General features: G+C 51.4%; 10 protein-coding genes across 10 annotated transcripts; 3 read left to right on the forward strand and 7 right to left on the reverse strand.

Annotated features, from left to right (window-relative positions):
• Window positions 1-537: 537 nt before the first annotated feature.
• Window positions 538-2,527, reverse strand: EJ05DRAFT_434047 (permease of the major facilitator superfamily; the record flags this gene model as incomplete). Its single annotated transcript, XM_033741631.1, has 4 exons — window positions 538-782; window positions 895-1,420; window positions 1,514-1,999; window positions 2,144-2,527. The coding sequence occupies 4 exons, from the start codon at window positions 2,525-2,527 to the stop codon at window positions 538-540; spliced, it is 1,641 nt and encodes a 546-aa protein (XP_033604801.1).
• Window positions 2,528-3,449: 922 nt separating this feature from the next.
• Window positions 3,450-5,126, reverse strand: EJ05DRAFT_473259 (uncharacterized protein). The gene is made up of 2 exons (XM_033743360.1): window positions 4,730-5,126; window positions 3,450-4,602 (listed from the first exon to the last, which is right to left on the reverse strand). The coding sequence occupies exons 1-2, from the start codon at window positions 5,003-5,005 to the stop codon at window positions 3,760-3,762; spliced, it is 1,119 nt and encodes a 372-aa protein (XP_033604802.1). The 5' UTR covers window positions 5,006-5,126; the 3' UTR covers window positions 3,450-3,759.
• Window positions 5,127-5,894: 768 nt separating this feature from the next.
• On the reverse strand, window positions 5,895-6,871 carry EJ05DRAFT_473261 (Spc24-domain-containing protein). Its single transcript, XM_033743361.1, has 3 exons — window positions 6,732-6,871; window positions 6,278-6,681; window positions 5,895-6,226 (listed from the first exon to the last, which is right to left on the reverse strand). Exons 1-3 carry the CDS (start codon window positions 6,756-6,758, stop codon window positions 6,058-6,060), a joined length of 600 nt encoding a protein of 199 aa, XP_033604803.1. The 5' UTR covers window positions 6,759-6,871; the 3' UTR covers window positions 5,895-6,057.
• A 118-nt stretch (window positions 6,872-6,989) lies between these two features.
• EJ05DRAFT_473262 (mitochondrial fission 1 protein) lies at window positions 6,990-7,979 on the forward strand. The gene is made up of 4 exons (XM_033743362.1): window positions 6,990-7,150; window positions 7,203-7,221; window positions 7,310-7,403; window positions 7,455-7,979. Exons 1-4 carry the CDS (start codon window positions 7,135-7,137, stop codon window positions 7,782-7,784), a joined length of 459 nt encoding a protein of 152 aa, XP_033604804.1. The 5' UTR covers window positions 6,990-7,134; the 3' UTR covers window positions 7,785-7,979.
• On the reverse strand, window positions 7,739-8,357 carry EJ05DRAFT_206851 (uncharacterized protein). Its single transcript, XM_033739791.1, has one exon. It carries the CDS (start codon window positions 8,162-8,164, stop codon window positions 7,850-7,852), a length of 315 nt encoding a protein of 104 aa, XP_033604805.1. The 5' UTR covers window positions 8,165-8,357; the 3' UTR covers window positions 7,739-7,849.
• On the forward strand, window positions 8,299-10,980 carry EJ05DRAFT_473264 (uncharacterized protein). Its single transcript, XM_033743363.1, has 3 exons — window positions 8,299-8,890; window positions 8,965-9,635; window positions 9,692-10,980. Exons 1-3 carry the CDS (start codon window positions 8,756-8,758, stop codon window positions 10,536-10,538), a joined length of 1,653 nt encoding a protein of 550 aa, XP_033604806.1. The 5' UTR covers window positions 8,299-8,755; the 3' UTR covers window positions 10,539-10,980.
• EJ05DRAFT_473265 (MFS general substrate transporter) lies at window positions 10,855-12,800 on the reverse strand. Its single transcript, XM_033743364.1, has 2 exons — window positions 12,008-12,800; window positions 10,855-11,955 (listed from the first exon to the last, which is right to left on the reverse strand). Exons 1-2 carry the CDS (start codon window positions 12,302-12,304, stop codon window positions 10,885-10,887), a joined length of 1,368 nt encoding a protein of 455 aa, XP_033604807.1. The 5' UTR covers window positions 12,305-12,800; the 3' UTR covers window positions 10,855-10,884.
• Window positions 12,801-13,366: 566 nt separating this feature from the next.
• EJ05DRAFT_473266 (oxidoreductase) lies at window positions 13,367-14,890 on the reverse strand. Its single transcript, XM_033743365.1, has 3 exons — window positions 14,480-14,890; window positions 14,230-14,424; window positions 13,367-14,174 (listed from the first exon to the last, which is right to left on the reverse strand). Exons 1-3 carry the CDS (start codon window positions 14,636-14,638, stop codon window positions 13,518-13,520), a joined length of 1,011 nt encoding a protein of 336 aa, XP_033604808.1. The 5' UTR covers window positions 14,639-14,890; the 3' UTR covers window positions 13,367-13,517.
• Window positions 14,891-15,486: 596 nt separating this feature from the next.
• Window positions 15,487-16,578, reverse strand: EJ05DRAFT_461141 (l-allo-threonine aldolase; the record flags this gene model as incomplete). Its single annotated transcript, XM_033742630.1, has 1 exon — window positions 15,487-16,578. One exon carries the CDS (start codon window positions 16,576-16,578, stop codon window positions 15,487-15,489), a length of 1,092 nt encoding a protein of 363 aa, XP_033604809.1.
• A 599-nt stretch (window positions 16,579-17,177) lies between these two features.
• EJ05DRAFT_535580 (nonribosomal peptide synthetase 7) lies at window positions 17,178-25,268 on the forward strand (the record flags this gene model as incomplete). Its single annotated transcript, XM_033749260.1, has 3 exons — window positions 17,178-18,505; window positions 18,557-20,546; window positions 20,591-25,268. The coding sequence occupies exons 1-3, from the start codon at window positions 17,548-17,550 to the stop codon at window positions 25,266-25,268; spliced, it is 7,626 nt and encodes a 2,541-aa protein (XP_033604810.1). The 5' UTR covers window positions 17,178-17,547.
• Window positions 25,269-25,476: the final 208 nt, after the last annotated feature.

Consider the following 25,476-nt stretch of genomic DNA (forward strand, 5'->3'; position numbering starts at 1 on the left):
ATATAAAAAGTACGTTCTAAAGAGAGAGAGAGAGGGGGGGGGGGGCGGAGAGAAGTTATATTATACTCACTACATGACGAGGCCGAGATAAAGGGCAGAGAGGGTAATGGTAATGAGGTAGAAGGGAAGACCGGGGACTACGAATTTCTCATACTAGATAGATGGACCCCTACCAAATTTGAAGAAAAACAAAAAAAAAAAAATTTGTGCAAGGGTTACTACTTGACGCTGTAAACTTACTTACTTCCCTTTCTTACGGCCAACTTACGCCAATAGATAGGAGAGATTTTCCGAGGGGTTAAAAATTCACGGCTGTCTCTGTTAGTCTGTTTTGTATGCTTATTGATCAATTTGTTGTATGTTTATTCGACGAGATCACCGAATGAAGGCGCGTGTATTACATGTATCACATTTTTGTACTCCAGTTCCGAGCCTCAACTCCGAGCCCCGCAAATCCGAACGCCCAAATCCGAACGCCCAAATCCGAACCCTAAATACCAAACCTACAAAACAACACCAACCACAACACCACGTACTCTACGCCCGCACATACTGCGTCGTCGACGACGGCGACGCAATCTTGGGCATGCTCGTGTTTGTCGTCGTCGCACTCATACTCACACTCGCCTCCGGCTTGTCGGTGGAGAACGACTGCTCGAGCCCGTCGTCGTTGTGTTCGCGGTCTTGACGACGAAGGATGGTGCGACGGCGGCGGAGACGAAGCCCATCGTCGATGCCAAACAGGCGGGACATGTCCTCGAGCGAGCGGCCGCGGGTTTCGACTAGATTTCGCCGTTGTCAGTCAGTCAGTCAGTCAGTCAGTCCGTGATGCCGCCCGTACCAAGAGAGAGGACAAAAAAAGGAGGAAAGGGAGAACGAGGAAAAGGCACGCACCCATACAAAACTGCACAAACAGATACGCCAGCCCACACAAGCCCGCATACCCGGCATACAACCCCCAGCCCACCCGCTCAAACACGACAGGACTCAGCTGCGCGACGCAAAACGTGCCGAGCCACAGCGTTGCGGTCGTCACGCCGTTGCCCTTGGCCCGGTAGCGAATCGGCCAGATCTCCGAGGCGTAGAGCCAGCTGCCCACGCCCCAGGTGGCGTTGAAGCAGGTGTAGAAGAGGTAGGGGAAGATGACGATGACGATGTTTGTGGAGGAGGACTCGGGGTGGCGGGCGGCGTTGCGCTGGAAGACGGCGATGCCGATCATCGCGACGGCCATGCCGATGCAGCCGAGGCGGAGCCAGGTGCGGCGGCCGAGCCGGTCGAAGAGGAAGATGGGGATCCAGGCGGAGAGGAAGAGGACGATGCCGACGGTGCCGTTGAGCAGGTTCTGGGTGCGTGGGTTGGAGATGCCGCCTGCTGCGAAGATGTGCGGGAGGTAGTAGATTATGCTGCATGTGCCTGTGATCTGTTGTTGCCCGGGGGTCAGTCTTGGAGTGTTCAGAGTTGGTGAATAGGGGATACACGCATGAGGAGTTATGAGGTAGAGGAACCGACTGACCTGCTGGAAGAACTGCACGCCCATGCCCAGCAGCGTGACGCGCAAGACCGGCCTCCGGAACAACTCGACCCACCGCGCCCTCTCCGCCACCGTCTTCTGAAACCGGATACTCTCCCTGATCTCCCGCAGCGAGCGATCCGCCGCCTCGGACCCGTGCAGCCGCGTCAGCACCTCGCGCGCACACTCGGGCCGGCCCTGATCGACCAGCCAGCGCGGACTGGGCGGCACGTACAGCCAGCAGCCGACGCCGAGCACGCCGGCGGGCAGGACCTGGATCGCGAGCGGGATGCGCCACCAGTGTGCCGAGGGCAGCATGGCGAAGCCGTAGTTGAGCCAGAAGGCGATTAGTTCGCCGAGGCAGAGGATCATTTGCTCGATGCCGACGATGCGGCCGCGGAGCTTTGCGGGCGCGATTTCGCCAATGTAGAGGGGCACGCCGCCCGCGCAGATGCCGACGCCTATGCCGAGCACGATGCGGCCGATGATCTGGGGCGTGGTGGTGTCAGTGATGTAGAAAGGAAAAGGTAGATGTGTGTGTATGCACGACACGTTGTGACAAAGTGAAAAGACAAAGAACAGAAACCCCCCCCCGGTCCCCGGGGTCATCTCGAACGAAAGAAAGACACTCACGATCTGCGACACGCTATAGCTCGCCGCCTGCAGCACAGCACCCAGATTGAACACCAGCGTCGCCACCGCCAGCGTCCTCTCGCGCCCAATGCGATCGGCCAGAAACCCAATCGAGAGCGCGCCCAGCAGACACCCGATATCATACAGACTCACAATCGCGCCCGTCACCCACGCGCTCTGTGGCCGCATCAGGTCCAGGAACCGCCGGTCTGCGATGATCACGCCCATCACGCCCTGGTCGTAGCCAAATAGCAGCGCGCCCAGCGACACAAACGCCGTGATGCCGTACACGCGCTTGTTCCCGTCGCCGTATCGCCGGCGCCATGCATCTGCGTTTGCATTTGCGTCGGGCGGGCGCGGGCGGATCAGTGCGTTGGGCTTCATCCATTCGAGGAGCATGTCGACGACTGGCACGGAGATGCGATGATGAGGTTGGTTACGGTTACGATGGTGACGGTCGTTGTGGATGGACGGGGAGGACGCGTCGTTTTGTACTTCTTCTTCTTCCTCTTCTTCCTCTTCCTCTTCGTCGTAGTCGTCCTCCTCGTCGTCGGCGGCGGCGCGGCTCTCAAGTAGTGGCATTGCAGCAGCAATAGCATCGTCGTCGGCTCGAGGCGGCTCCATCGTGGCCCCACTGCGGCTTCGCGCGCATCCCCCAACTACAAGCCAGTAAGATGGTCGTGCTCAGATTAGTTCTTCCAGACAGAGCCGGGTGGAAGCTTGGGAGATATGTATTGCGTGTTTGTGTGTGTGAGGGAAGTGTGACGTTTGTCGTTGTCGTTGTCGTCGTCGAAGTAAAGGTAAGGTTGAGGCTAGCTCGAGGTAATTAAAGTGGCCACTTAAGGGGGCCCCGCCCGCGTGCCGTCGCGTGGGCCCCCAATCCCGGGGTAAAACCTGGGGTTTCGCGCACGCTAAGGAGGACAGCCTGCGATCTTGGGCCCGGGATGATCCTTGGGTCTCCTTGGGTAATAATCTTGGCTCACAAATCGTGCGTAATGAACCTTTTGTCGCGTGTCGATATGGTCTTGGATTCACGTGCGGCTCTAATCCAGCAGTGTGCGTGTGTGTGTGTGTGGGAAAAACTACTCACTCAGTCACGCGCATGCGGAGGCAGCTGACCTTGTAAGATTGGTTCCGTGTATCGTTAGTTGAAGTAGGAACGGTATAGTGTCCTGCATCATCTGACGGAGCTTTCCAGTACATATCATATGTTTCTGCGCTGCGAATACCCATTCACATAGGATCATGGCAATGGATGGCGCCGTCTGCTGCACCGAGAAGTGCCCACACGTGTCTTGAATGTAGAACAAGCTCATATTTGGAGACACATTTATGAACGAACAAAGTCCTTTGACCTTACTAGAAGTATCAAGGCTTGCTTGCCTCGGATTGTGATATTCCTTCGCACGGTCTAGATGGTCAAGTTCAGGTAGCCCTATCAACGTACACGCAGCACGCCCCTGTTGAAAAGTGCTTGCGATTTTCCTCGGGAACCACTACGTGGTGTATGGCTCTTGTGGTTGAGGATATATACATGGACAGGGACGGAGCCGCCATACTTTTGATACGATGCTGCCAGCAGGTGTTGTCGCTTATGAGGGCAATAATCACGGTAATCATGCCACCTCCTCCACTGCCGCCCTCTTCCTGAACACAAACAATGCCTCGTCTTTGCCCGCAAAACTTGGCAAGGGCACCCTAGCAGCCTCCTCCCAGTCTGGTCTCTCCCTCTTCACCCAATCCGCGACCGTTTCTCCCTTGAATGCACTGTGTCCATTCCCATTTTGCGTTGCCGCAACACACACCGCATCGCCCTTGAACGCGCGCAGCATCTTGCCCGTGAAATCCTCGCTCACGATCGGGTATACCAGCAACAACACCTGTCCCTCGCCTCCCTTGTGGGTGACAATATGCGTTGGCCCATCTTGCACTAGCGTGTCACCGATCCATCGGACGCGGTACTTCGACTGGAGATTATCGATTGGCAGGACGGTGAGCTCTGGGAATGTTTTGCGAAGCATAAACGTCCAATAACCCGTACCAGAGCCGACCTCAATGATGGGCTTGGGCTTCGTGCGTACCTGCGCGACCTGCGCAATCAGACTGAGTGCAGCATGTGTGGGCACAGCGCAGCCAAAATGGTGGTACAAGACTGGCAGGATGTGGTGAGCATGCTCTGTCTTTGTGTTTGTAGGTATGGGTCCAGCCCATTCAAGATTTTCACACGACCACGCCCAGAGGTCGAGATAGGGGTTTTTGGGCGCAGACTTCGGCTTGGATGGTACAGCGAGAGGAGCAATGGGAACTACGAGATTGTTGGCGAGATGTTGAGCAATTTGCTCACGGAGAGAGCCTTTCTTTGCATTGGAGCGGAAGCCGGTGAGAGCACGGACGAGGTTGTTCGTGGGGAGGAAGAGGGATGCGTAGGCTTTGGAGTCGTCGGGGGACGGGTGTGGAAGCTGGCTCAATCAATTATCAGCATACAGTCCATCATGCCAGCGATGTTTCGGTGAAGTATCAATGGAAAGAAGCGTGCCACGAGTGACGGTGTACAACAACAGCGTCATGCAGACCATGAACACGTACCTCTTTCTCCTTTTCGTCCAGGTACCACGAGTGTAATCCACCTACTTCCCCGAAGTCGACGACCTGCTGTGCATCCTTGAGAGTAACGACAGCAATTTCTGCATGGTATTGGTACGAGTCATCAGGTTTCAGCCCGAAAGAGCGTATGATCGAATTGCGAAAGTCGCCGCTGTGCTGTGGTGAAGACTTGTCGTTCCACTGCTCAAAGAAGAGATCTGGGTCGAACCTGTAAGAGCCCTCGCATTTGGGAGTGATACGACGCTTCGTCGACGCCATTGTTCCTGTTACAGTTCGTCAATTGGCTGGCTTGCAGGGATGCGATGAGGAAGATGGACGTATGGACAGATGGATAGATGGATAGATGCAGCTATACGATGCAAGGTACGAGGGGAGGGGCAGCAATGGATCGGTGGTCGAGCCGTAAATCCGGGGTCGGCCCTGCCCGAGTCCCTGGAACGTGGCGGCTGGTCCGGGCTGGGATTACCTGCCTTTCCCGGCCTCCGGTAAACATGGCATCCCGCGTAATTACACTATAAGCCTAGCAACCAAAGACCTTGGGACTCGTGGCTTGGAAGGAAGCATCTGAAGTCCCTTTACCAAGAATGTCTTCGTATGTATCCGAACGAAGCATTCGAGGAAGGGCAAAAACGATGTAATTGAAGTATGTCTATGATCCCATACCCGTGGTTCTCGTGGTGTTCACGAACTACGTCTCTTCATCGGCATGGAATGCGTTTCATACTCGGGCCTTTCATGTCGCTTTCATATTTTATCTTCGGTCGATATGTGTGCTCTCCGTTTACGTAGAAGGTGCTTCTAGAGTAGCATCGGCAAGCATCAACAAAGTCGAACACTTCTGTCCCGCTTCCTCAACAAGACGAAACACTCCCTACCTACCGGTGTCCGCGCACTAAGGTCGAGCTTGATGCTGCTGCTGTTTGCAACCACGGTATTTGGTGGACGGCAAAGCAGTAAACAGCCCATGCGATATCACCTTGCACTCAGAGCTTGTAGTCGGTACGTTTCTAACCTTGGCTGTAGAAAAGCTGCAAACCAGGCCGATGACTCGTAGCTCCCACACTTGCTTCATAGTATGCTGGTCATGTCCCCAAGAAAGGGTCGGCCTTGGAGGTTCTCCTGCTGGGGACGTTGACGGTTTAAAAAGAACCTCTTGAAGGAATCATTTCTTTGGCATTGGTCATTCTTTATACACCCTCGCAACTCGAATCAGTTCCATGTATCTCGAGACAGCCAATAATGACTAGTATTGGACATTCAAACAACCGTGGGATATCATTACTCCATCAATAACGCCAGGTAAGGGGACATCATAATTTGTCCCAGAACATGTTGCAATAAAACATAAGATCCATCTTCTTGTCTCGCCCAAGATAGTGCACATCCCCACTCTTTTGGAAAATGACTCTGTTGTGATCACCGGTTGCAGGGTCAACCTCGACGCCCATGCCGAGGTCGCGGTAAATCCGTAGTTTGAGTCTGCAGCATGTTAGTACTGCCATGCACGCGATTTCACCAACGAGAACATACACTGTCTCATTCTCCTCTGGATGTGCGAGCTCTCTCTCAAGTGCCTCGCCGCCTTCCGGGCCCTGTTCCTCAACTTCCTGCAGCGTGCTCTTTAAGCTGTCCAGCTCGGCGCCCATTCTTTCTTCTTCGATTTCCAGATCACTTGCTTGTTTTGCGACTCTAAACTTTTCGGTATCGAGCCGCAATATATTTGAGGCATGGGATGTCGGGTTATGTGACGACACGGTGAGCGAGTGTTGCGAATTGAGGGTCTGCTGTTGTCGAACGAGCTTTTGCAGTTGCGACGAGTGCTGCGATATGATCGAGCTGCGGAAGGTATTGAGATCACTGAGAGCAGAGCCAATGCGTGATATCGCGCTCCGATCAGAATCAATTTTGAAACTTTGGCGGCAGGCCGCGATGAGCTGTCACGGTCAGTAAACAATGTTGAGAGCAGTGTATGGAGTGAGCGTACTGCGGCGGGTTCTTCGTCCAGGAGCATTTTCAAGGGTAACCATATAATGGATGGAGTGTCAATTGAGGCAGGGTATCGTTCCGGGTATGAGGATAGAAGTTGTTCAATCTAATCTTTGGTGTTGTTGGCGTCCCGCGCCGAGACGCTTGATTGTTTGCGCTTAAGCCACACCTCGCGTCTTCCCAGGCAACCATGAATATGTGGATGCACGTGCTTTAAATGGGGACTGTGGCGCAGCGAGCTCAAACGTCACCGGCCAAACTTGCCTGAAACTTGAACCACAAGACTTTATCAGCGCCGTGCGACCATCGCTACTATTCATTGAGCTGTGCTCGCACTGCTAACTCTCTGACACTTCCGTGGAACTGCCAGACCATCCCGACTTGCACACAGCCTTATTGAAATGTCTACATTACCATGTACGTCTTTCCGTATAGTCTAGGCCATACTCTGGTGCTAACATAGTGACAGATGCAGCTGATGCGGAAAGGTGCGTGGAATCCTGTCGGGTCGCCGATACTCTTGCCAACTTGCTGCTATGTTTTGCATATTCCGGCTAACACCATAACGACCTATAGTCCGTTGAAGCCTGAAGAGCTCCAAGTACTGCGTGCGCAATATGAAAAGGAAGGTGATTATGTGGGAATCCAAACAAAGTTCAACTACGCCTGGGTAAGCGACAGCAACTATTCCCACGAAAGTGAAAGCTGAGACATGTTTCAGGGTCTCATCAAATCCAGCAGTCGACCAGATCAACAAGAAGGCGTGCGACTACTCTCCGATATCTTTCGTAATTCCCCTGAACGAAGACGCGAGTGTCTGTACTATCTCGCCTTGGGAAACTACAAGTTGGGAAATTATGCGGAGGCGCGGAGATACAACGATCTACTCATAGATCTAGAGCCGGCAAACTTGCAGGCAGGCAGTCTGAAGGGTCTGATTGATGACAAGGTTGCGAAGGAGGGCCTCGTCGGGGCGGCTATAGTTGGAGGCCTAGCAGTGGCAGCGGGCATAGTTGGAAGCATGCTGTTCAAGAGCGCAAGAAGAAGGTGAAATATGATATGTCCTGTTGGACACCCTGGCATCACAGTTCAGAGGGAGGCGCTTGGAATAATGATCTATGCCAACACTTGTACAAATCGCATGCAGCACATAACTTTTGTTTCGCATGCATGAACCGCAATGCAGCACATACTATGTAAAAACTCATTACTACCCATCGATGTATGTGACCCCTTAATCGCTGATTGTTCTTGTATAGAGTCATACCGAGAGAAGAAGGTAGAACGCGGAGGAAGAGGTTGATGGGTTTCCGGTGCGCTCGGGACACTTGAACAGTTGAACGAGTGAATCAATGGTGGCGGATGAATTATGAATGCAGCGGTCCAGCCACGGCCCTGCAATAACAATGTTCTGAGTCTGAGCCTCAACATTTTCGACCTGACAACGTTGTTTGCAGTGGCCAAGATCTGCTCTCTAATTACTGACTATGTATCACACGCGTGCCAGTATTGTAGGTCTCCACTGTCACCTCCGGCTGCACTAACCACACTCCGGCCAAGTGCGACGGCCGCTCGTTTGTGCGTCATTGGCGTAAACTCCCGCCAGACACCACTCACTCTGGCTATCATATTACCTTCGCAGTGTACGTTCACCTTTCCTTAGCCACTTCACTGCTATCGCATCTGTCTCTTTTACTACTTGTTCCTACTCTACACTTTGGCGCCTGTGATTTACTATTTTTTTTCTGCGCCGTGCGTATCCTTCTTACCTTTTATCTTTATTCCGAGCGTTTGTCAGATCACCTGCATAACGCGCATGACAAGGCAGTTTCTCGAAGCTCTCTACCTACTCCACCCACTCTACTTTGCCAACATCTTGCGAACAGTCCGGTCACGGCCTGGACAAATCTACCACAAACTACTGACAAGCACAATCAACCGTAGTCCTTTCCAACCTCGTTCTTCCTCCTGCTTATCGCCTTCGCACCAGAATCTCCGACCGTCACACTGTCAGTACTGAATATGGACACTTCGGCCCCGGGCCAGGGCCAGAACCCGAATCAAGAGCTGTGCTTCTGCCATTCATGCGAGAACGAATGGTATCGTCACGAATATGGACTGACATGTCCGGAATGTCAGTCTGACTTCACCGAGATAGTACGTCGAACCATTTTGCTTCCACGCTACGGCTCTCGCTTTCGCTTGAAAGATTTCTGACATGCACTCTGTAGGTTGAAGCTGCCCACGACCCGCGTGCAGAATTATTTGCAGATCTTGACCACCATATGGCGGACGAGCACCCGGCACACCCACGTTCGCACACCCGTGATCCGATCCATGGTAACGATGACCACCACCCTTTCCACAATCAGGACACATGGCGCCACGCCCCTGATCCGGAAGAGGAGGACATCAATGGTTGGCGAATAAACCAGACAGGTCCCGACACTTTCTCTATGACGGGCACCTTCACCACTACCACTACGCCGCGCGGAGGAGCAAACAGGGCTCCAGGTGCTCTACAGGGCGGCATCGCAGACAACTTCAGACACATGCTCCAAGGAATACTAGGAAACAACGCAGGGTTAGCCAACACACGCCCTAGCACACAGCAGCAGCCCCCTGACGCTCCTCCCGTACCTGGCCATAGACCTGATCCTTTTTCCCCACCAGATCGAAATGCACCGGGCGGGTTGGGACATCCACACCAGAATATGCAGTCGATATTCGGTGGATTCCAACCTCAGACTACCCAGCAGAGGTTTGGCTCTGGCGGTCAAAGAGTTACTTTCATGGGTAGAGGGCCACATCCGAGGTTCCAGTACACCGCGAATGCGCGGATCTTTCCACGCAACCCAAACGAGGCACAACCTCACGTTGAGCCCGTTGACGAACTTCACGAGTAAGTCATGCATGGTAACTTTGTTCGACTTTTTTGCACTACTGACAAGTTGATAGTATGATTCAGGCTATGCTTGGTCAAGGCATGGGCGGACCACGATTCCCTGGTGAAGTCCCGCCAGGTCAACGTTTTGAACAGCAGCAAAATGCAAACGCATTCCCCGATAATCCTTTATTGGGACTATTAAGTCATTTTCTCGCCGGACCGAGAGGATCAATCGGAGACTATGTTGGTTCTCAACAGGAACTAGATCGGGTTATTTCTCAGCTTATGGAACACAACGCCTCAGGAAGTGCGCCGGGTCCGGCATCAGCAGCAGCCATAGCGGCTCTACCGAAGAAGGAAGTATCCAAGGACATGCTAGGCTCCGAAGGCAAAGCCGAATGTAGCATATGCATGGATGAGGTCAACTTAGGTGAACAAGTGACGATACTGCCCTGTAATCACTGGTTCCATGAACAGTGTGTCGGTGCATGGCTGAGTGAGCATGACACATGTCCCCACTGTAGGAAAGGCATTTCATCTGAGCCTTCAAGCCCGCCCCAAACGCCCGGACGCGCTACTAGTGCTGAGGCTTCACACAGTCAGCGGCTATATCCACCTTCGCCGACCCGAAACGTTCCAGGCACATTTTACGACGATCATGCATCAACAAGCAGCTCTGATGTTCGACATGATTTCCACAGACTACACGAACATCGCCCACAAAACAGTCGCCACTCTAGCCACGGTAGCCACAACAGCAGGAGACAGAGTGCATCTACAATCCTCAACAATAGTCACACCAGCAGTAACGACGGTGGTGGTGGTGGTGGTGGTGGTGGTGGTATAGCTGATCGAATCAGGAGAGGACTATTTGGTAGTAGCAGTTCGCGACGCCAAAGCGGCGGAGCAAACCCGTGATTCAAGTTCGTAGCAACAATGTAGTGAGCGTGTAGCGTGTCACGAACACATATTGACATACATTTGGTTAGGTTATATAGAGCGAGGCTATTGGCGTTGGGGCGTCAGCAGAAGCTGTATTTTTACCAGACACATCGTTACCTGGATATGCCTAACTCGTGCTAAATATCATGAATACTGATCACCACGCTAAGCTGTTTAAAGATGGATATTAGTGAAATGACTATCTATGTAGGTGAAGATTTGGACATTATAGTTCAAAATCGTAGTTTTGCAAGTAATGATACACTGCCATCCTTTTGGTGGCCACTTTCTGCGCGGCCTTTGTTCATGGCTTGTGACTCCATCATATATACCTTAGCATTTTCAACGGATAGACTATAATTCCGGCGATTGCAGTAAGGCCAGAGAATACAATCAACGGGCCATACCCACTTCCATATCCACCTATGGCATGTCCACGCCACGGCGCACCCTTCACCAACGCTTCGCTCAAAGGTCCAGATATAAGATTTCCTATTCCGCGACCTAGCAATAGGCATCCCATCAATGAGATTGGGTCTCCGGGGCCATAGCCCGCAGCCTCGCCCTTTTGCGTGACTGTCTGCATGATGCCAGAGTAGATGCTTGTATAACCACCAGCGAAGAGGCCATACAGTATCGCGAAGACGTATAGCTGAGGTAGCTTTGTCGTCAGACCCCAGATGAGGAGCACCGAGACACTAGTACCGACCGCAGAGATGAAAACGCACATAGTTGTGGAGAGCTTGTCAGACATGAAGCCCATAATCACACATCCGAGAGTGGCACAGATGTTGAGCACCATAAGCGTCAACGCAGACAAGAAGTTCGGCGCCCCGAACTGTTCGCTCGCATACGACGGGAGGTAGATGCTTGGGAGGAAGTATCCCGTGGCGTGTAGCACATTGATAAGCCAATAACACACAAACGTGCTCGAGAAAATGTATCGGAGATTGAGCGGCTGCACCTTCGACGCCATCGACTGCGGTATCCTGGGTCGAACGAAGAATGCGAATGGAGCAGTGAGCGCGAAGGTGACACCGGCCCAGATCCGTAATGTCGTCCGAAAGCCGAGTTTGTCGAGCATGACTTCGAGCACGAGGGGGATCACTACACCTCCGACGCCTGCGGCGCTCCATGCGATGCCGTACGCCAGCCCTTTGCGTTTGTCGAACCATTCGTCGATGTATACGATGCAGGGCGAGTACGCGAGACAGCCGCCGACGCCGAAGAGGACGCCTTGGACGCCGATGAGCTGGTTGACGGTGTTGCATAGAGAGGCAAGGCCCAGGGACAGAGTCGCGAGGATGATTCCAAAGAGGGAGAACCAGCGGGACAAGCGAGGGAAATGGCGAAGGAGCGGCGTGACGAAAGGTGTAGCAAAGTACAGGATACCCTGTCCTCGTCAATTGATACGAACGAATATTCTCGCAATCCAAGTAACATACCTGGGTAGTGGTTCCAATCACGGCAATGCTTCCTTGACCTGCGAAGGGCTCATGACGGCTATAGTGGTCCTGGAAGATACCGAAGCTGAATGCGAAGCCGTATATCATGGCTTCGAAAACCCAACATGCGCTCAGGAATAGCCATGCTTGCTTGCCGGTGTCGGCAGGCGGGATGTCTGCTTCAGTTTTTGGATGGTGGAAGAGAGAAGTACGTTCGGTGTGTTCTTCCCGCCGGCCACTCGCATTGGGGGTTGCTCGACTTAAGCCGTCATCGAGGGTGCCAAAATTCCGAGCCATCGTCGCTGGTTCAAGCCGTGACAGGTATGATACAAGGTGGACACGCTAAACAAGTCAAATTCGTCGTCGTGAGGTGTGTCGAAGATTTAAGGTTCGAAGAGGTAGGGACGAGGGATGCGGCGCTGAGCAGCGGCGCCGCCAAATTAGGTTCCCGTTCTTTTTTGAACCGGAGACATGATGCAATATATTGGCCTATGCGCGGATAATGTAGGATAACCCTGAACAGGATGAGTTTTGGACGTAATCATGACCTTGGAAAAGTCTTGGATTTTGCGCCCAGCGTTGTACATGTCTGTGCAACGAGAGAGCGTCGTCTCTAATGTAACCTCGTCGTCGCCCTTAGTCCGGCACTAGAGCATTCAGTTTGAATGTCTCATGTCTCATGTCTCATGCTAAGTGTTCGTCGAGTGTAGGCTAGCGTGACGATCAAGTGGAAGCTAACGTGGCGATCGAGTGTTCGCATGTTTGCTTTTTTGACGGGGGCTCGGAGTACCTGATGAGCCTTACTATCTGACCCTTCACTTCTCGCCCCGGTGCTACATATACGCGTCCAGCCGCATGATTACCATAGTAACAGCATAAGCCACCGCCACCACATGTGCAGAACGTGCTGATTCCAGGAGTTGGGATCAATCAACCGGACAGATTCTACCAATACCGATAGGTCCTGTTTCAAAACAAAAGACGTGAGTGTAATATTTTCATGCAGTAGGACGACCTATCAATCTCATTCTTCGGAGTCTTATGTTGTTATGTTGTTACCAACACATCCAACAAATGTTGTTCAAGCATTGTTCATACCCGCATCTTACTTGCATCGATGGATTTCCTTGATCTGAAACCTCTTCCTTTCCAAGATCTCAGGGGTCGGAGCGGGTGGGGGCACAATTGTTTTAACGACGGTAGACCCACTTCAGGGTCAAACCCCAGCCGCAGTCACGTTTGCCTGGACAAAGACTCTAGAAGCACACTTGAACCACGAGCCGAAGTGACGAGTCAGTTGTGTTCGGCAGCCAAGGACGTAAGGATTCATCACAACGCTACATCGACCAAAGTGGAAAGTGGTCACGTGGTGTTTATTTAAAGATCAGTCATACCTGTTCTATGGAAACCTTGGAACATTTTCGGCGAGTACTCATTGCGCTCAGACGGTTCTCAATGACTCAGCAAGTACGCGGCTACCGTCCTGTATAAGTCCTCACTTCATCATCAATCAGTAATACATGATGGCTGTACGATGGGCATGGTATTGCAGCGCAGTCATCTCCTTATACTTGGACGTGGTCCCTTCCGGCACAAAGAGTGGGATCGGGCCTGCAGAAGTCGCTCGATTCGCCTTCAAAAAGAAAGCGACCGAGTAACGCTCTGGAAACACCTCACCCTTGACGTCGCTTGGAACGGTCACTTGATGTAGCCCGGCCTGCACTCTCCCATTTGTCCATCTCTCGAGTGTATCACCCACGTTGATAAGCAGCTCGGTCTTGTCTACCAACGGCACCGGTAAGTAGCCACCCGGTACATTCTTGTCCTCGATCTCCAGCCCACCACTCGTGCCCTGTGCCAGCAACGTCAGAATGCCAAAATCTGTGTGTGGCCAGATCGGCATGAGCTTGCCGTCCGCCAGCTTGGACAGCGGTGTCTCTGGATAGTGGATCATGCGAATCTCGCTCGCATGGCCTTCGCAGCGGTCCACAAGGGCGTCTTTGGGCAACTCCATGGCTACCTCGAGTGCTCGCATCAGGTCGAGTGATAGCTGCTGCCCTTTTTCGAAGTATTTCTCCATCCACGATTGAAACCCGGGGGCTGCAGAGTTGGAGGGGTAGACGTTGGGGAACTCTGGGTCGCCGACAGGGCCCATGTCGAAGTGCTCCTGAAGGGCATCACGTGAGCCTGTGAAGTCACAGAATTTTCGTTTGATACCATACCTTCAAGTCTGTGCGGCCTACGTTGTCGACCATGTCCATACTGATGGTAGTGTCGTTGATCTCTCGCGTCCCAGGTAAGTTCAATGTGGCTGTCGATTCAGCACCAGGGTGACTCCATCCTCGTTGAGGCTTGGGACCCTTCACATTCGCGAACTTCTCCTTTTCCTCTTTCGGTAGAGTGAACATAGAAGCGCTCTATGGCTCGTCAACATTTTCTCCACAATAAGTCTATGTTCGAGACTAGACGTACCTGCTTGAACAACATGGTCATATCCTCCTCAGTCAGGCCATGGTTGACAAGCTTGACGAAGCCGGCATCTGTCAGGCCCTGAAGAAATTGGTTGGAAAACTCTCGCTGCTCCGACTTGGTACCATGGAATTTGGCCATGTCCAGCGTCAAAAGATCCATGTTGATCATGTTTGCGTTGTTATGTGAGAGGATGGCTCTCACGGCGTGTGGAATGGGGAAGTGGTATCAAGACCCTGTCTGTGAATATCGATCGAGGACAATGCAGTTGTGGTAACCAGGTCTCTTAAGGTATATGTAGGTACGTATATAGTGGCTCCATGAAGCGCAGGCTTCGCTGTGGCATAAAGCATGTATGCTACTCCGCTTTAGCACACCGGCCTTGCATCCGATGTTCAACAGTATGTAAGTCGGATGTCCGAGCCTTGTCGTTTGTTCATGTAGCTGGTGAGTTTACCCCGCACCGATATGCACCTCTTCACAGTGCAGCCGATGGTCGTGTATTCACAGTGCAGCCGATATGCATGTATCTACAATGCAGCTTATCTGCATATATCTACAATGCAGTCGATGTACACGTATTTGCAATACAGCTGATATGCATGTATTCACAGTGCACTTCATGCTCGGAGCTAGATGCATAGGGGCCACATCAGAACAACACACTGTTCAGTCATTCGTTGCTCAACACTCTAGCAAGTTTGGTGTCATGCTTAGAATAGATCTAAAACTTATCCGAACGAGTAATACACTCTTCGCTTGGCACTCTGGCAAATTCATTGTCATACTTGGAATTGGATCTATGAGGCTTCTAAGCAAGTAAGGTTAATTGATTACTCAGTGTCAAACTACACGCCTTCAACGAGAAAAGATCATTATGAACCAGACGACTACGCTTCCGAACAAACAGAGCAAAATACTCGTCCTCTCCCAAGGTCGTACTACGTATTGGAAAAAATCAAAGACACTCTTGCTCCTGTTTCCGATCATATTACAACATTGTTTCAACATCATGACTCAGGGGAGTTCGTCTTCTTGAGTACAGCCTTGAAGAACTCACAGAGTCTTTCGAAAGCTTGCTCGCTAATCTGATAGTGGAAGCAGATACGCCCATACAATGGTGCTCCTATCTTCAGTCCGAATTGACTTGACATAGGGTAGAAATCCTCATCTCTCAGACCAGAGGCTTCAAGATCGAACCAGATTATGTTTGTTTCTGTGGGTAATTGAAGCTTTCCGCCGTGCTCTTCCCAAACAGACGAAGCATATCTGGCCTTTTCTTGTGCGGATCTCAACAAACCACCAAGAAATACTGTTTCTATTGCTACTCTTGCTGGCGCAGCAATCACACCAGAACTCCGAGTGCTACCACCCAGAAGCTTGCGACCCCACTTTGCACGTTTGATGAATGCAGAACTCCCGGTGACAATGCTGCCAAGTGGAGCACCGAGTCCTTTTGTAAAGCACATCTGGATACTATCGAAACACTCTCCCATGTCACGCAGTGTGCAGGCTCCAGCAGCGACTGCTTCCCACACTCGAGCGCCGTCTAAATGCATATGAATAGGAGGCGTCTGAGCACGAGCCCATTTCGAGATGGCACGAATATCAGACAGAGGGAATATCGTCCCCCAAAGAGTATTTTCTAAGCTTATTACCCGAGTAGGACAGTCGTATACGCTTTCGGTGATGGTGGCGTGTTTCTTGACATCGGCCAAAGTGAGATGATGGCCGTTGGATGGAACGACTTGCTTGATCATGGCGCCACAGACACTTGAAGGCCCCCCGCCTTCTAGAATGATAATGTGCCCACGATGATCGGCCAAAATTGAATGAGGCGGGCTGGTGAGAGCAGACCGGAGAGCCACTTGATTTCCCATGGTCCCTGACATGACCAGAAGAGATGCCTCATGGCCCACGAGGCCAGCAACGTATTCCTGGAACGAGTTCGTTGTTTCGTCCTCATCCATATCGCCATCACCTAGCGTTGTAGCGCTTATAGCAGCTAGCATTGGTAATGTAGGAATGGTAACAAAGTCGGATCGGAAATCATTGGAAGATCTGTCGCTCCGTGCCCACGCAAGATGCTGGAGACACTTCATATCTTCAGTAAGCCCAGAGATCTTTGAATCATCGTTGTGAGTCTTTGATGGGACAAAACGCGTGGGAGTAGACACGTCCTGCGCCTTCTCTGGGTCAATTAAAGATGGTGCCATAGTTTCTCGATGGTCACAAGTCTTCGAATAGAGGCAGAAGCTCGCCCTAAGAGGGACTTTGGACAAAACATGAGGATTCAGAACTCGTGAGAAGACTCGTAAACATGTAGCTGCTCTTTGGACGAATTCCTTCCATCCAGAGCAGGAGGTGAGTAAGCTGCGCAGTGTTGAGTAAGACCGGACCTGGTCGGAGCGGGGCCTGCTAGTGATATCGGAGCGGGGCATGCACAAAAAATCGGGGTGCATGTTGTGTTTTAGACACCCGTACGCATGTAGGTTATGAAGCCGTCGTATAGAGTAGTGAGAATCATGTCCGGTTACCGTAAAGGGGGATCCGTAACTTGCTTAGAACCTAATTATCTTGGCGTCAGAACATGGTGCTACGTTGGCCTCATGAACATAGTAAAATTATGCGAGGCAGTGTACGCAAATCATGTAGTGTCATTACCATTGTTGACAAGAAGATAATCAGCAGCGACTTGATCCGAACTAGGATTCATGACCAAGTCCCTGATAGGTCCAGTTGAGTACTGAACGCAAGCCACCGGCCGTCTAGAGCGATAACAAGAAAAGGGGACGTGAATCTTGACGATCAGGTACAAACGTGGTAGTATCATGTGAAGTTGCATGCAAGCATACGTGAAAACATCCCAGGTCATGTTTGAGAAAGCATTCAGGGCTCTCGGGTCTGTGCCACCAAGTCCGCCAAACGTGCGTCCGATTCAATGTTTGGAATCGGACGTCGAATCAAGTCAAAAGTATGACGAATTCCGGTTATCGAAAAAGGTCTGAATCCCAGAACGTTTTCCGTACACTCCTACCAGGCACACCAGTTGTCGCGGCGATCAAGAAAAGATGAGCTTTACATCTGCTGCCCATCATGACTTCAACAACTTGACCGATGACAGTACGAAGCTCGGCCACTGCCTACCACATCTCCTTGAGCATGTTGCAGAAACATATCTCACAAATACTGCCGTCATATGTGGATCGAGAGAATTGACCTATGGAGAACTCAATCGAAGCGCAAACGTTTTAGCTGCGGTGCTAAGAAATCGAGGCATCGGTCGCGGTGACTTGGTTGGGATTGCACTGGACCGCTCACTTGATTTGGTAGTAGTGTTGATTGCTGTGTTAAAGTCTGGCGCTGCATATTTGCCTATCGATCCGTCGTTTCCTACGGAACGAATCCGCCATATCCTTGAGGATGCCGAACCGAAGATCGTCGTTGTCGGAGACGCAACACGAGACATCTCACAGACATGGGGTTACGCACGCCTAGATCTCGATGAAATCAGAGAAAGCAACGAGAAACTTGATGACAAGCCATTCGATGCCGACGCAGGACTGAGCGCGGAAGATTTGGCATACGTCATCTACACTTCTGGTTCTACTGGAAAACCGAAAGGCGTGGAGATTAGCCATGGTGCTCTTTCGAATCTGTTGCTTAGCATGAAAGAAGAGCCTGGCTGTGACGACACAGATCGACTGCTTGCCATTACGACCATCTCGTTTGACATTGCTGCCCTGGAGCTATTTGTTCCGTTGCTGAGTGGTGGAACAACAGTGTTGGCTATGACACATGAGACTAGACTTCCTGAATCGATTATGGCCCTTATACAACGGCACAGTATTACGATGATGCAAGCTACACCTGCAACTTGGCAAATGCTTCTGGACTTTGGCTGGAAGGGGGACCCTCGTCTCAGCAAGATCCTCTGCGGTGGAGAAAAACTGAGTACCCGCTTGGCACGACGAATGCTTCCATGTGCGGAGGTTGTGTGGAATCTTTACGGTCCAACCGAAGCGACTGGTATGAGACCTTTCTAGCCTTTCGTTTGTTTTGTCTTGCTCACAATTATAGTTTGGGCGAGCGCCTGGAAAGTGTCACCAGACGAAGATGTTGTTATTGGCCGGCCAGTATCAAACTACAAGCTATATGTGCTCGATGCCGAGCTCGCCGTAGTCCCGGCTGGCACAGATGGTGAGCTTTACATAGGAGGCGCCGGGCTGGCAAGAGGATATCGAAACAAGTCAGAGCTCACGAGAACGAAATTTATTCATAACCCTTTCCATGAAGGTCTGATGTACCGAAGTGGCGATTTAGCTCGTTATGACGACCAGTTTAGAATCACGGTGGTAGGCCGTGCGGATGGCCAAGTCAAAATTCGCGGTCATCGAATTGAGCTGGGTGATATTGAGGCTACGCTGAGTGAGCATCCGATGATCTCGGATGTGGTCGTCGTGAGTAAAGACGAGCGACTCATCGCTTACTACATCGCAAATTCTAGTGGAAGGAATCAAACTTCAAAGCTCGACAGCATGCTTCGATCATGGTTGACGGAGCGCCTCCCTGTGTACTCAGTGCCAGCATTCTTCGTAGTATTGGATGCCTTCCCAATGACGCTCAATAATAAGGTCGACAGAAACTCGTTACCAGATCCAGCGCACGCACTTCAGCCTGTATTCACCAGGGAGATAACGAGTGTAGAGTCAAGCGTTAGGCTCATCTGGTCGAAGGTCTTGGGCCATGATCAGATCGGCCCATCAGACAATTTCTTTGAAGTTGGTGGGAACTCTGTACTCGTAGTACAAGTCCAGAAGGAGTTGGAGAAACATTTCGCGAGGCGTATATCCTCGGCTTTGATGTTTGAGCATTTTACTCTTGAGGCTCTGTCAACATATCTAGAGACAACCACCGCAGCAGACAGTTCGCCTACGAAGAGTAATAATCTCCAGGACTTGGAGAAACCCTGTAGAACAAACAATATTCACACCAGAAAACCCTCTCAGCGGCATCCAGATGGAGATGAAGAGGCAATTGCAGTGGTTGGAATGTCATGCCGGCTCCCAGGAAATGTTTCTACTCCCCAGCAATATTGGGACATTCTCGAGTCTGGTGCCGATGTTATCTCGGAGGTGCCGCGAGATCGATGGGACGCCGACGCAATTTACAGTGAGGACCCTGACGCCAAAGGGAAGTCTTACTGCCGCCGAGGTGGCTTTCTATCCTCGGTCGACCATTTCGATGCGTCGTTCTTTGGCATATCGCCGAGAGAGGCAACAATGATGGACCCAGCACAGCGCATAATGCTTGAAACCAGCTGGGAAAGCTTTGAGCGGGCTGGTTATACGATTGAAAGCCTACGCGGAAGCCAAACAGGGGTCTATATAGGTACATGCAATATCTCTGCACATACGACTGCGCCGCCTGGAGAGAGACTGGACGGCTACAACGTGACGGGTACCTCATCTGGAACCATGTCCGGACGAATCTCGTACAGTCTTGGGCTTGAAGGTCCAAGTATGACAATCGACACCGCCTGTGCCAGTTCTCTGGTCACAACGCATTTGGCTTGCAACGCACTTCGTGCTGGTGAATGCGATGTTGCATTGTCTGGCGGAATTACACTCCTCCTAAACCCTGGTATGCACATTGAGTTCAGTAGACTTCAGGGAATATCAAGAGATGGGCGGTGCAGGGCATTTGCGAAAGACTCTGGCGGGACAGGGTGGGCTGAAGGTTGCACCTGTGTCGTGTTGAAGAGATTGCGCGACGTTAAACCTGGCGAGACCGTACATGCGCTCATTAAGGGGTCTGCAGTGAACCACGCGGGCCGAAGTGCTGCCGGATTGACCGTGCCGAGTGGGTCTGCCCAACAGTCCTTGATCCGTACCGCGTTGGCTTCCTCACAACTGGCCACTGATGATATCGACTATATCGAGACCCATGGCACAGGTACGAAACTTGGAGATCCTATTGAGGGGGGGTCGCTCGCAGCGGTGTTTGGCGGACGCAGACAGCCAGAGGGGCTTGGCGTACAGTCGAAAAGCCTCCCCCTATACATCGGATCGTGAGTAGAGATGTCGTACAGACCTCGACTTCCATAACTAACAGAACTAGTGTCAAAAGCCAAATAGGCCATACTCAAGCAGCAGCGGGTCTAGCCGGACTGCTCAAAGTTGTTTTGGCATTGAAAAATGGCAGAATTCCGCGAACTTTACATGCTACAGAGCCCTCTTTAGAGATAGATTGGCAGAGTGCGAATATGGAGTTAATCCAGCAACCTAAGTCGTGGCCCGAACAGACTGGCCGACCTCGACGGGCTGGCGTAAGTGCGTTCGGCATCGGTGGAACCAATGCACACGTGATCGTAGAGGAATGTCCTTCGACAAGAGAACCACAGTCGGACGTGGTATCAGCAACCGACTTTCCATTCCTATTATCTGCCCATTCAGAAAATACACTCATTGAACAGGCCGCAAAACTTGCACGCCACCTTGAGAGCACCAGCGACTTTGATAGTGCTCGCCTCAGCTATTCACTGGCTACCACTCGGACTCATTTTCAGCGGCGAATTGCCATTCTGGCGAAGGACAAACCCACACTAATCAAAGAACTTCGTTCTGTCTCAAATTCAGCTGTTTCCACAACTACCAGTCAAAGGCCGTGCGTAGCAATGCTCTTCGCAGGGCAGGGAAGCCAGTATCTGGGCATGGGTAGGAACCTTTACCAAGTATATCCTGTATATCGAAATGCCATGGACCAAGTCTTATCACATTTCACCTCATTAGACGAAGGTAAATCGCTAAGAGAAGTCATGGAGGCCGTCCCAGGTAGCGATGACTCTCTACTCATAGATCGTACTAGCTTCGCACAGCCAGCCCTTTTCGCGCTAGAAGTAGCTCTATGGGAGCTTTGGAAGAGCTGGGGAGTACAGACAAAGCTGGCTATTGGTCACAGTGTCGGCGAGCTTTCGGCTGCTTACTGTGCTGGCGTCTGGAATCTAGCGGATGCCTGTCGTCTCGTTGCTGCGAGAGGACGACTGATGCAGGCTGTTCCTACTCGAGGCAGTATGGTCTCTCTTGAGGCTAGTGTTACAGAGGTATCAACAGCAATCGTTGAGGCGGGTGTGGATGGCTTGGTGAGCATCGCAGGCCATAATACTCCCACGCAGACTGTGGCTTCCGGGGATTCGGACGCCATCAAAACCTTAATTACCTACCTCAGTACGTACGACCGCACTGTGAAGATAAAGCTACTTCCGGTCTCACACGCCTTCCACTCGCACCACATTGATAGCATACTGGGAGACTATCAAGCGGTTCTCGATACTATGCGGTTCTCTTCACCCACGATACCAATCGTGAGCACACTGACAGGCAAGCTAGCTCAGCCAGGCCAACTCGAAAGCCCCAGCTATTGGGTAGCGCAGGCGCGTAGAGCTGTTTGTTTTGTTGAAGGAATGCAAACACTGAGTCAGGAGGGCGCCAATATCTTCATTGAAATGGGACCGCAATCAACTCTGACCGGGATGGGAGCAGCTTGTCTTTCCTCCGACGATTCTCTTGCCTGGCTACCATCGCTAGCAAAGAGTGGCAGGTCAGTGATACAGCATACAGTTACACAACTACATGTGCGAAGAGTTTCTATATATTGGCATGAGTATTTTGGATCGTTTGGTCGCTTTCAACCCGTGGAGTTGCCAACATATGCATTTCAGCGAGACTACTTCATTCCTTTGCGGAATCAGGGGAGGGAATTCTCCAAGCAGGACAACAACGCAAACGACCGAAGGCAACAGCAACGTACTAAACATGATACAATGGTTACAGACCGCTTTGCCTTTGAAGTTTCATGGCAACAACGAAATCAGGAGCCGATAACTCCTCAAATTGGACTAGGAGGCAAAGGCTGCTCATGGGGGTTATTATGTGGCCCTTGCATGGACGGTGAACAACCTATAATGCCCCTGAAGCTAGCGTTATCACTGATGGGTATACAACTACTACCAGTGGCGAACATTTGCGAGGCTCAAACTCTACAGATTGATGGATTATTGTGTTTTTGGAATTCCGGAACAAACTTGCCTAAAGCTCAGGTCCCCGACCATGTTCAGAAGTTGACCTCGGCTGGACTGCTACAGCTACAGGATGCAGTCCGCCTGCAGTTTCAGCCATGGATAGTCTGGGTCACACAGAACGCAATAGGAGCTGGTGCTGAGGATGATGGAGTCTCGGGACTTGCGGCGAGCCCACTATGGGGACTCATGCGCACTGCTCGAAATGAGCATCCCGAGCTGCGTATGCGTCTAATCGATCTCGACGTAAATCCCCACGATTTTACAAATTCGATTGGGTCTACGCTGAACAGTATGCTCAATTGTAATGCAGAGCCAGAATGTGCCATGCGACAGGGAAGGATTCTCGTCCCCCGACTGCAGCGGATCGACAAGAGCTCAATAAATCTACAGCCAGATCATGAAATTACGCTTCAAGATGGAGCAGTGCTAATCACAGGTGGTCTCGGTGTTCTCGGTCGTCACGTCGCCCGGTATCTGGTGCAGGTACATCACATTCGACATCTCATCTTGACCTCGCGTCGTGGGATGGAAGCCAATAATGCATGCGCAACAATTGAGGAATTGACTGGACTTGGCGCGCAAGTCGCCGTAGTAGCATGCGAAATGGGCGATCCAGAAAGTGTGAAGCTACTTCTGGCCAGCTTTAATGACGCTGACTGCCCTCTACGTGGTGTTATCCACGCAGCTGGCGCACAAGACAACGGCGTCTTCACAGCGCTGACACCACAGCGATGTACCACGACATTTGCACCCAAGGTTTCGGGGGCTTGGTATCTTCATGAGCTTACTCAGGCTATGCATTTAGATTTCTTTGTAATGTTTTCATCTATATCTGGGATCATGGGTATGGAGGGCCACGCAAATTACGCGGCGGCTAACACGTTCCTTGATGCACTCGCACATCTTCGTCGTGGAAAGGGCCAACCAGCAAGTTCTATCGCCTTCGGTCCATGGACAGGGGACGGTATGGCATCCAAAATCATCGACTCGACACGTGTGCGTCTTATCCAATCTGGACTCAATATGCTTGCACCCGAAGATGGATTGGAACTGCTGGCCCAGGCGATATCGAAGCGGCGTACGCTGACTGTTGCTGCCGCGTTAGACCTGGATCGACTACAGAGCTATCACGAAGACCGAGGTAACATACCGGGGCTACTACGCTCATTATTGCAACAGGGAGAGAAGAAGACTGTTGACCAAAGCCGGACCTTCAGTCAAACTATAGCCCAGGCCGCTCGCCAGGAGCGACCTCACATTACACTGAGCATAGTACAAGAGACTGTTGCGAGTGCACTGGGCTTCACTCTACCATCCCAGGTTGATATGGAAGCCACTCTGCAAGACATTGGAATTGATTCGCTCACCGCAGTTCTTATTCGCAACCGACTGGCAAAGCTAACGGGCTTGAGTTTACCTGCCAGGTTTGTATTCCAGCACCCTAATTTAAGAGCGCTCAGCAATTTTCTGCTTTCCGAGCTAGAAGAAGAAAATTCCTCTGCATCTTCGCTGGACAATTCTACACCGAATACGACCCCATCCTCGTCACAGCTATGGCTCGACGTGGAGCCAATGAAACGAGGCTGCCTTGATGCTACTTTCACGTTTGGCAGCAAAGTCTCTACACCCCCGGAAACGGTATTTTTGACGGGGGCCACTGGCTTCGTGGGCGCGTTCATACTCCACGAGTTGCTGGAGCTTGGTGTGGAGGTCCATTGCCTGGTCCGCGCTGATGATGAGGCTCAGGGACTACAACGTTTGCTCAGCACTCTGTCAAATTATAGTTTGTGGAACGACAAACACAGCTCGTTACTCCATCCTATCATTGGCGACATGGCATTACCTCTTTTTGGGCTCACTGAAGACAAGTTTGCCGAGTTAGCAGATAGTGTTGATTCGATATGTCACTCTTCAGCATATTGCAATTGGATGGCTGACATAGGAGAGTATTTCGGCCCCAACATTGTCAGTGCCCATGAGGTTCTACGGCTGGCAGCACACGGGCGCGGGAAGGCTGTGCACATGATCTCCACGATGTCTACAATACCGAAGTATCTAGGCTACGATATTAGAGAGGACGATCCAGAGTTCGGATATGCAACTTCCAAATATACCGCGGAGAGACTTATGGTAGCTGGGCGTTGGCGAGGTGCAAAAGTATCCATCTACCGCCTACCTTTCGTTTCTGCATCGACTGCAACCGGACATTTCCGTCTTGACCAGAAGGACTTTTTACACAACCTCATTTCTGGATGTTTGGAGATGAGCATGTTCCCCGAAATTGACGCTGACTTGTCGTCTATCATACCAGTCGACTATGTCTCCAGAACTGTCGCCAGCATCATGATGAGAGATACACATCGGATTGGGCAAGACTTCAATTTCACGAATGGCAGTGCTCTCAGTTTTAACCAGTTCTTCACTTTCATTATCGGCAATAGCCCTGGGATCGAGATTGTTCCATTTTCGACATGGCGGAGCCATGCCTTGCGAGAAGCTGCCTCAAACACGTCAAGTCTCATAGCTCGGATCGTTCCTTTGCTTGAAGATGTCACTGATGATAAGGGGGCCTCGGCTATGGTTTCCGGTCATCCAGTGATCGAGCCGATTCTAGGAGTGAACGATTTTCCGGTGCCAATGGTTACTGAAGAATCTGCATCGAGATACGCAAAGCAAATCAGAAGTTCTCGGAAGCATTTCTGTGCCTATTGATCATGACAGACATTGTTATATATAGATATAAAAAAGGTTCATAGACATGGACGTCCAAATCTTCAAAGATGTCGCATAAGATCAAACTGTATGGCTTAGACCGCCTTGGTTATCGTGGTCACTTGGCACACTGAGTATTTCTTCCTTGTCATTTTTCAGCCTGTGGACATGGTGAATTCGAAGTACACTCAGAAAATAGCATTTCTTG

The sequence above is a fragment of the Pseudovirgaria hyperparasitica genome, assembly GCF_010093815.1.
Source record: "Pseudovirgaria hyperparasitica strain CBS 121739 unplaced genomic scaffold EJ05scaffold_2, whole genome shotgun sequence".
Lineage (NCBI taxonomy): Eukaryota > Fungi > Ascomycota > Dothideomycetes > Acrospermales > Acrospermaceae > Pseudovirgaria > Pseudovirgaria hyperparasitica.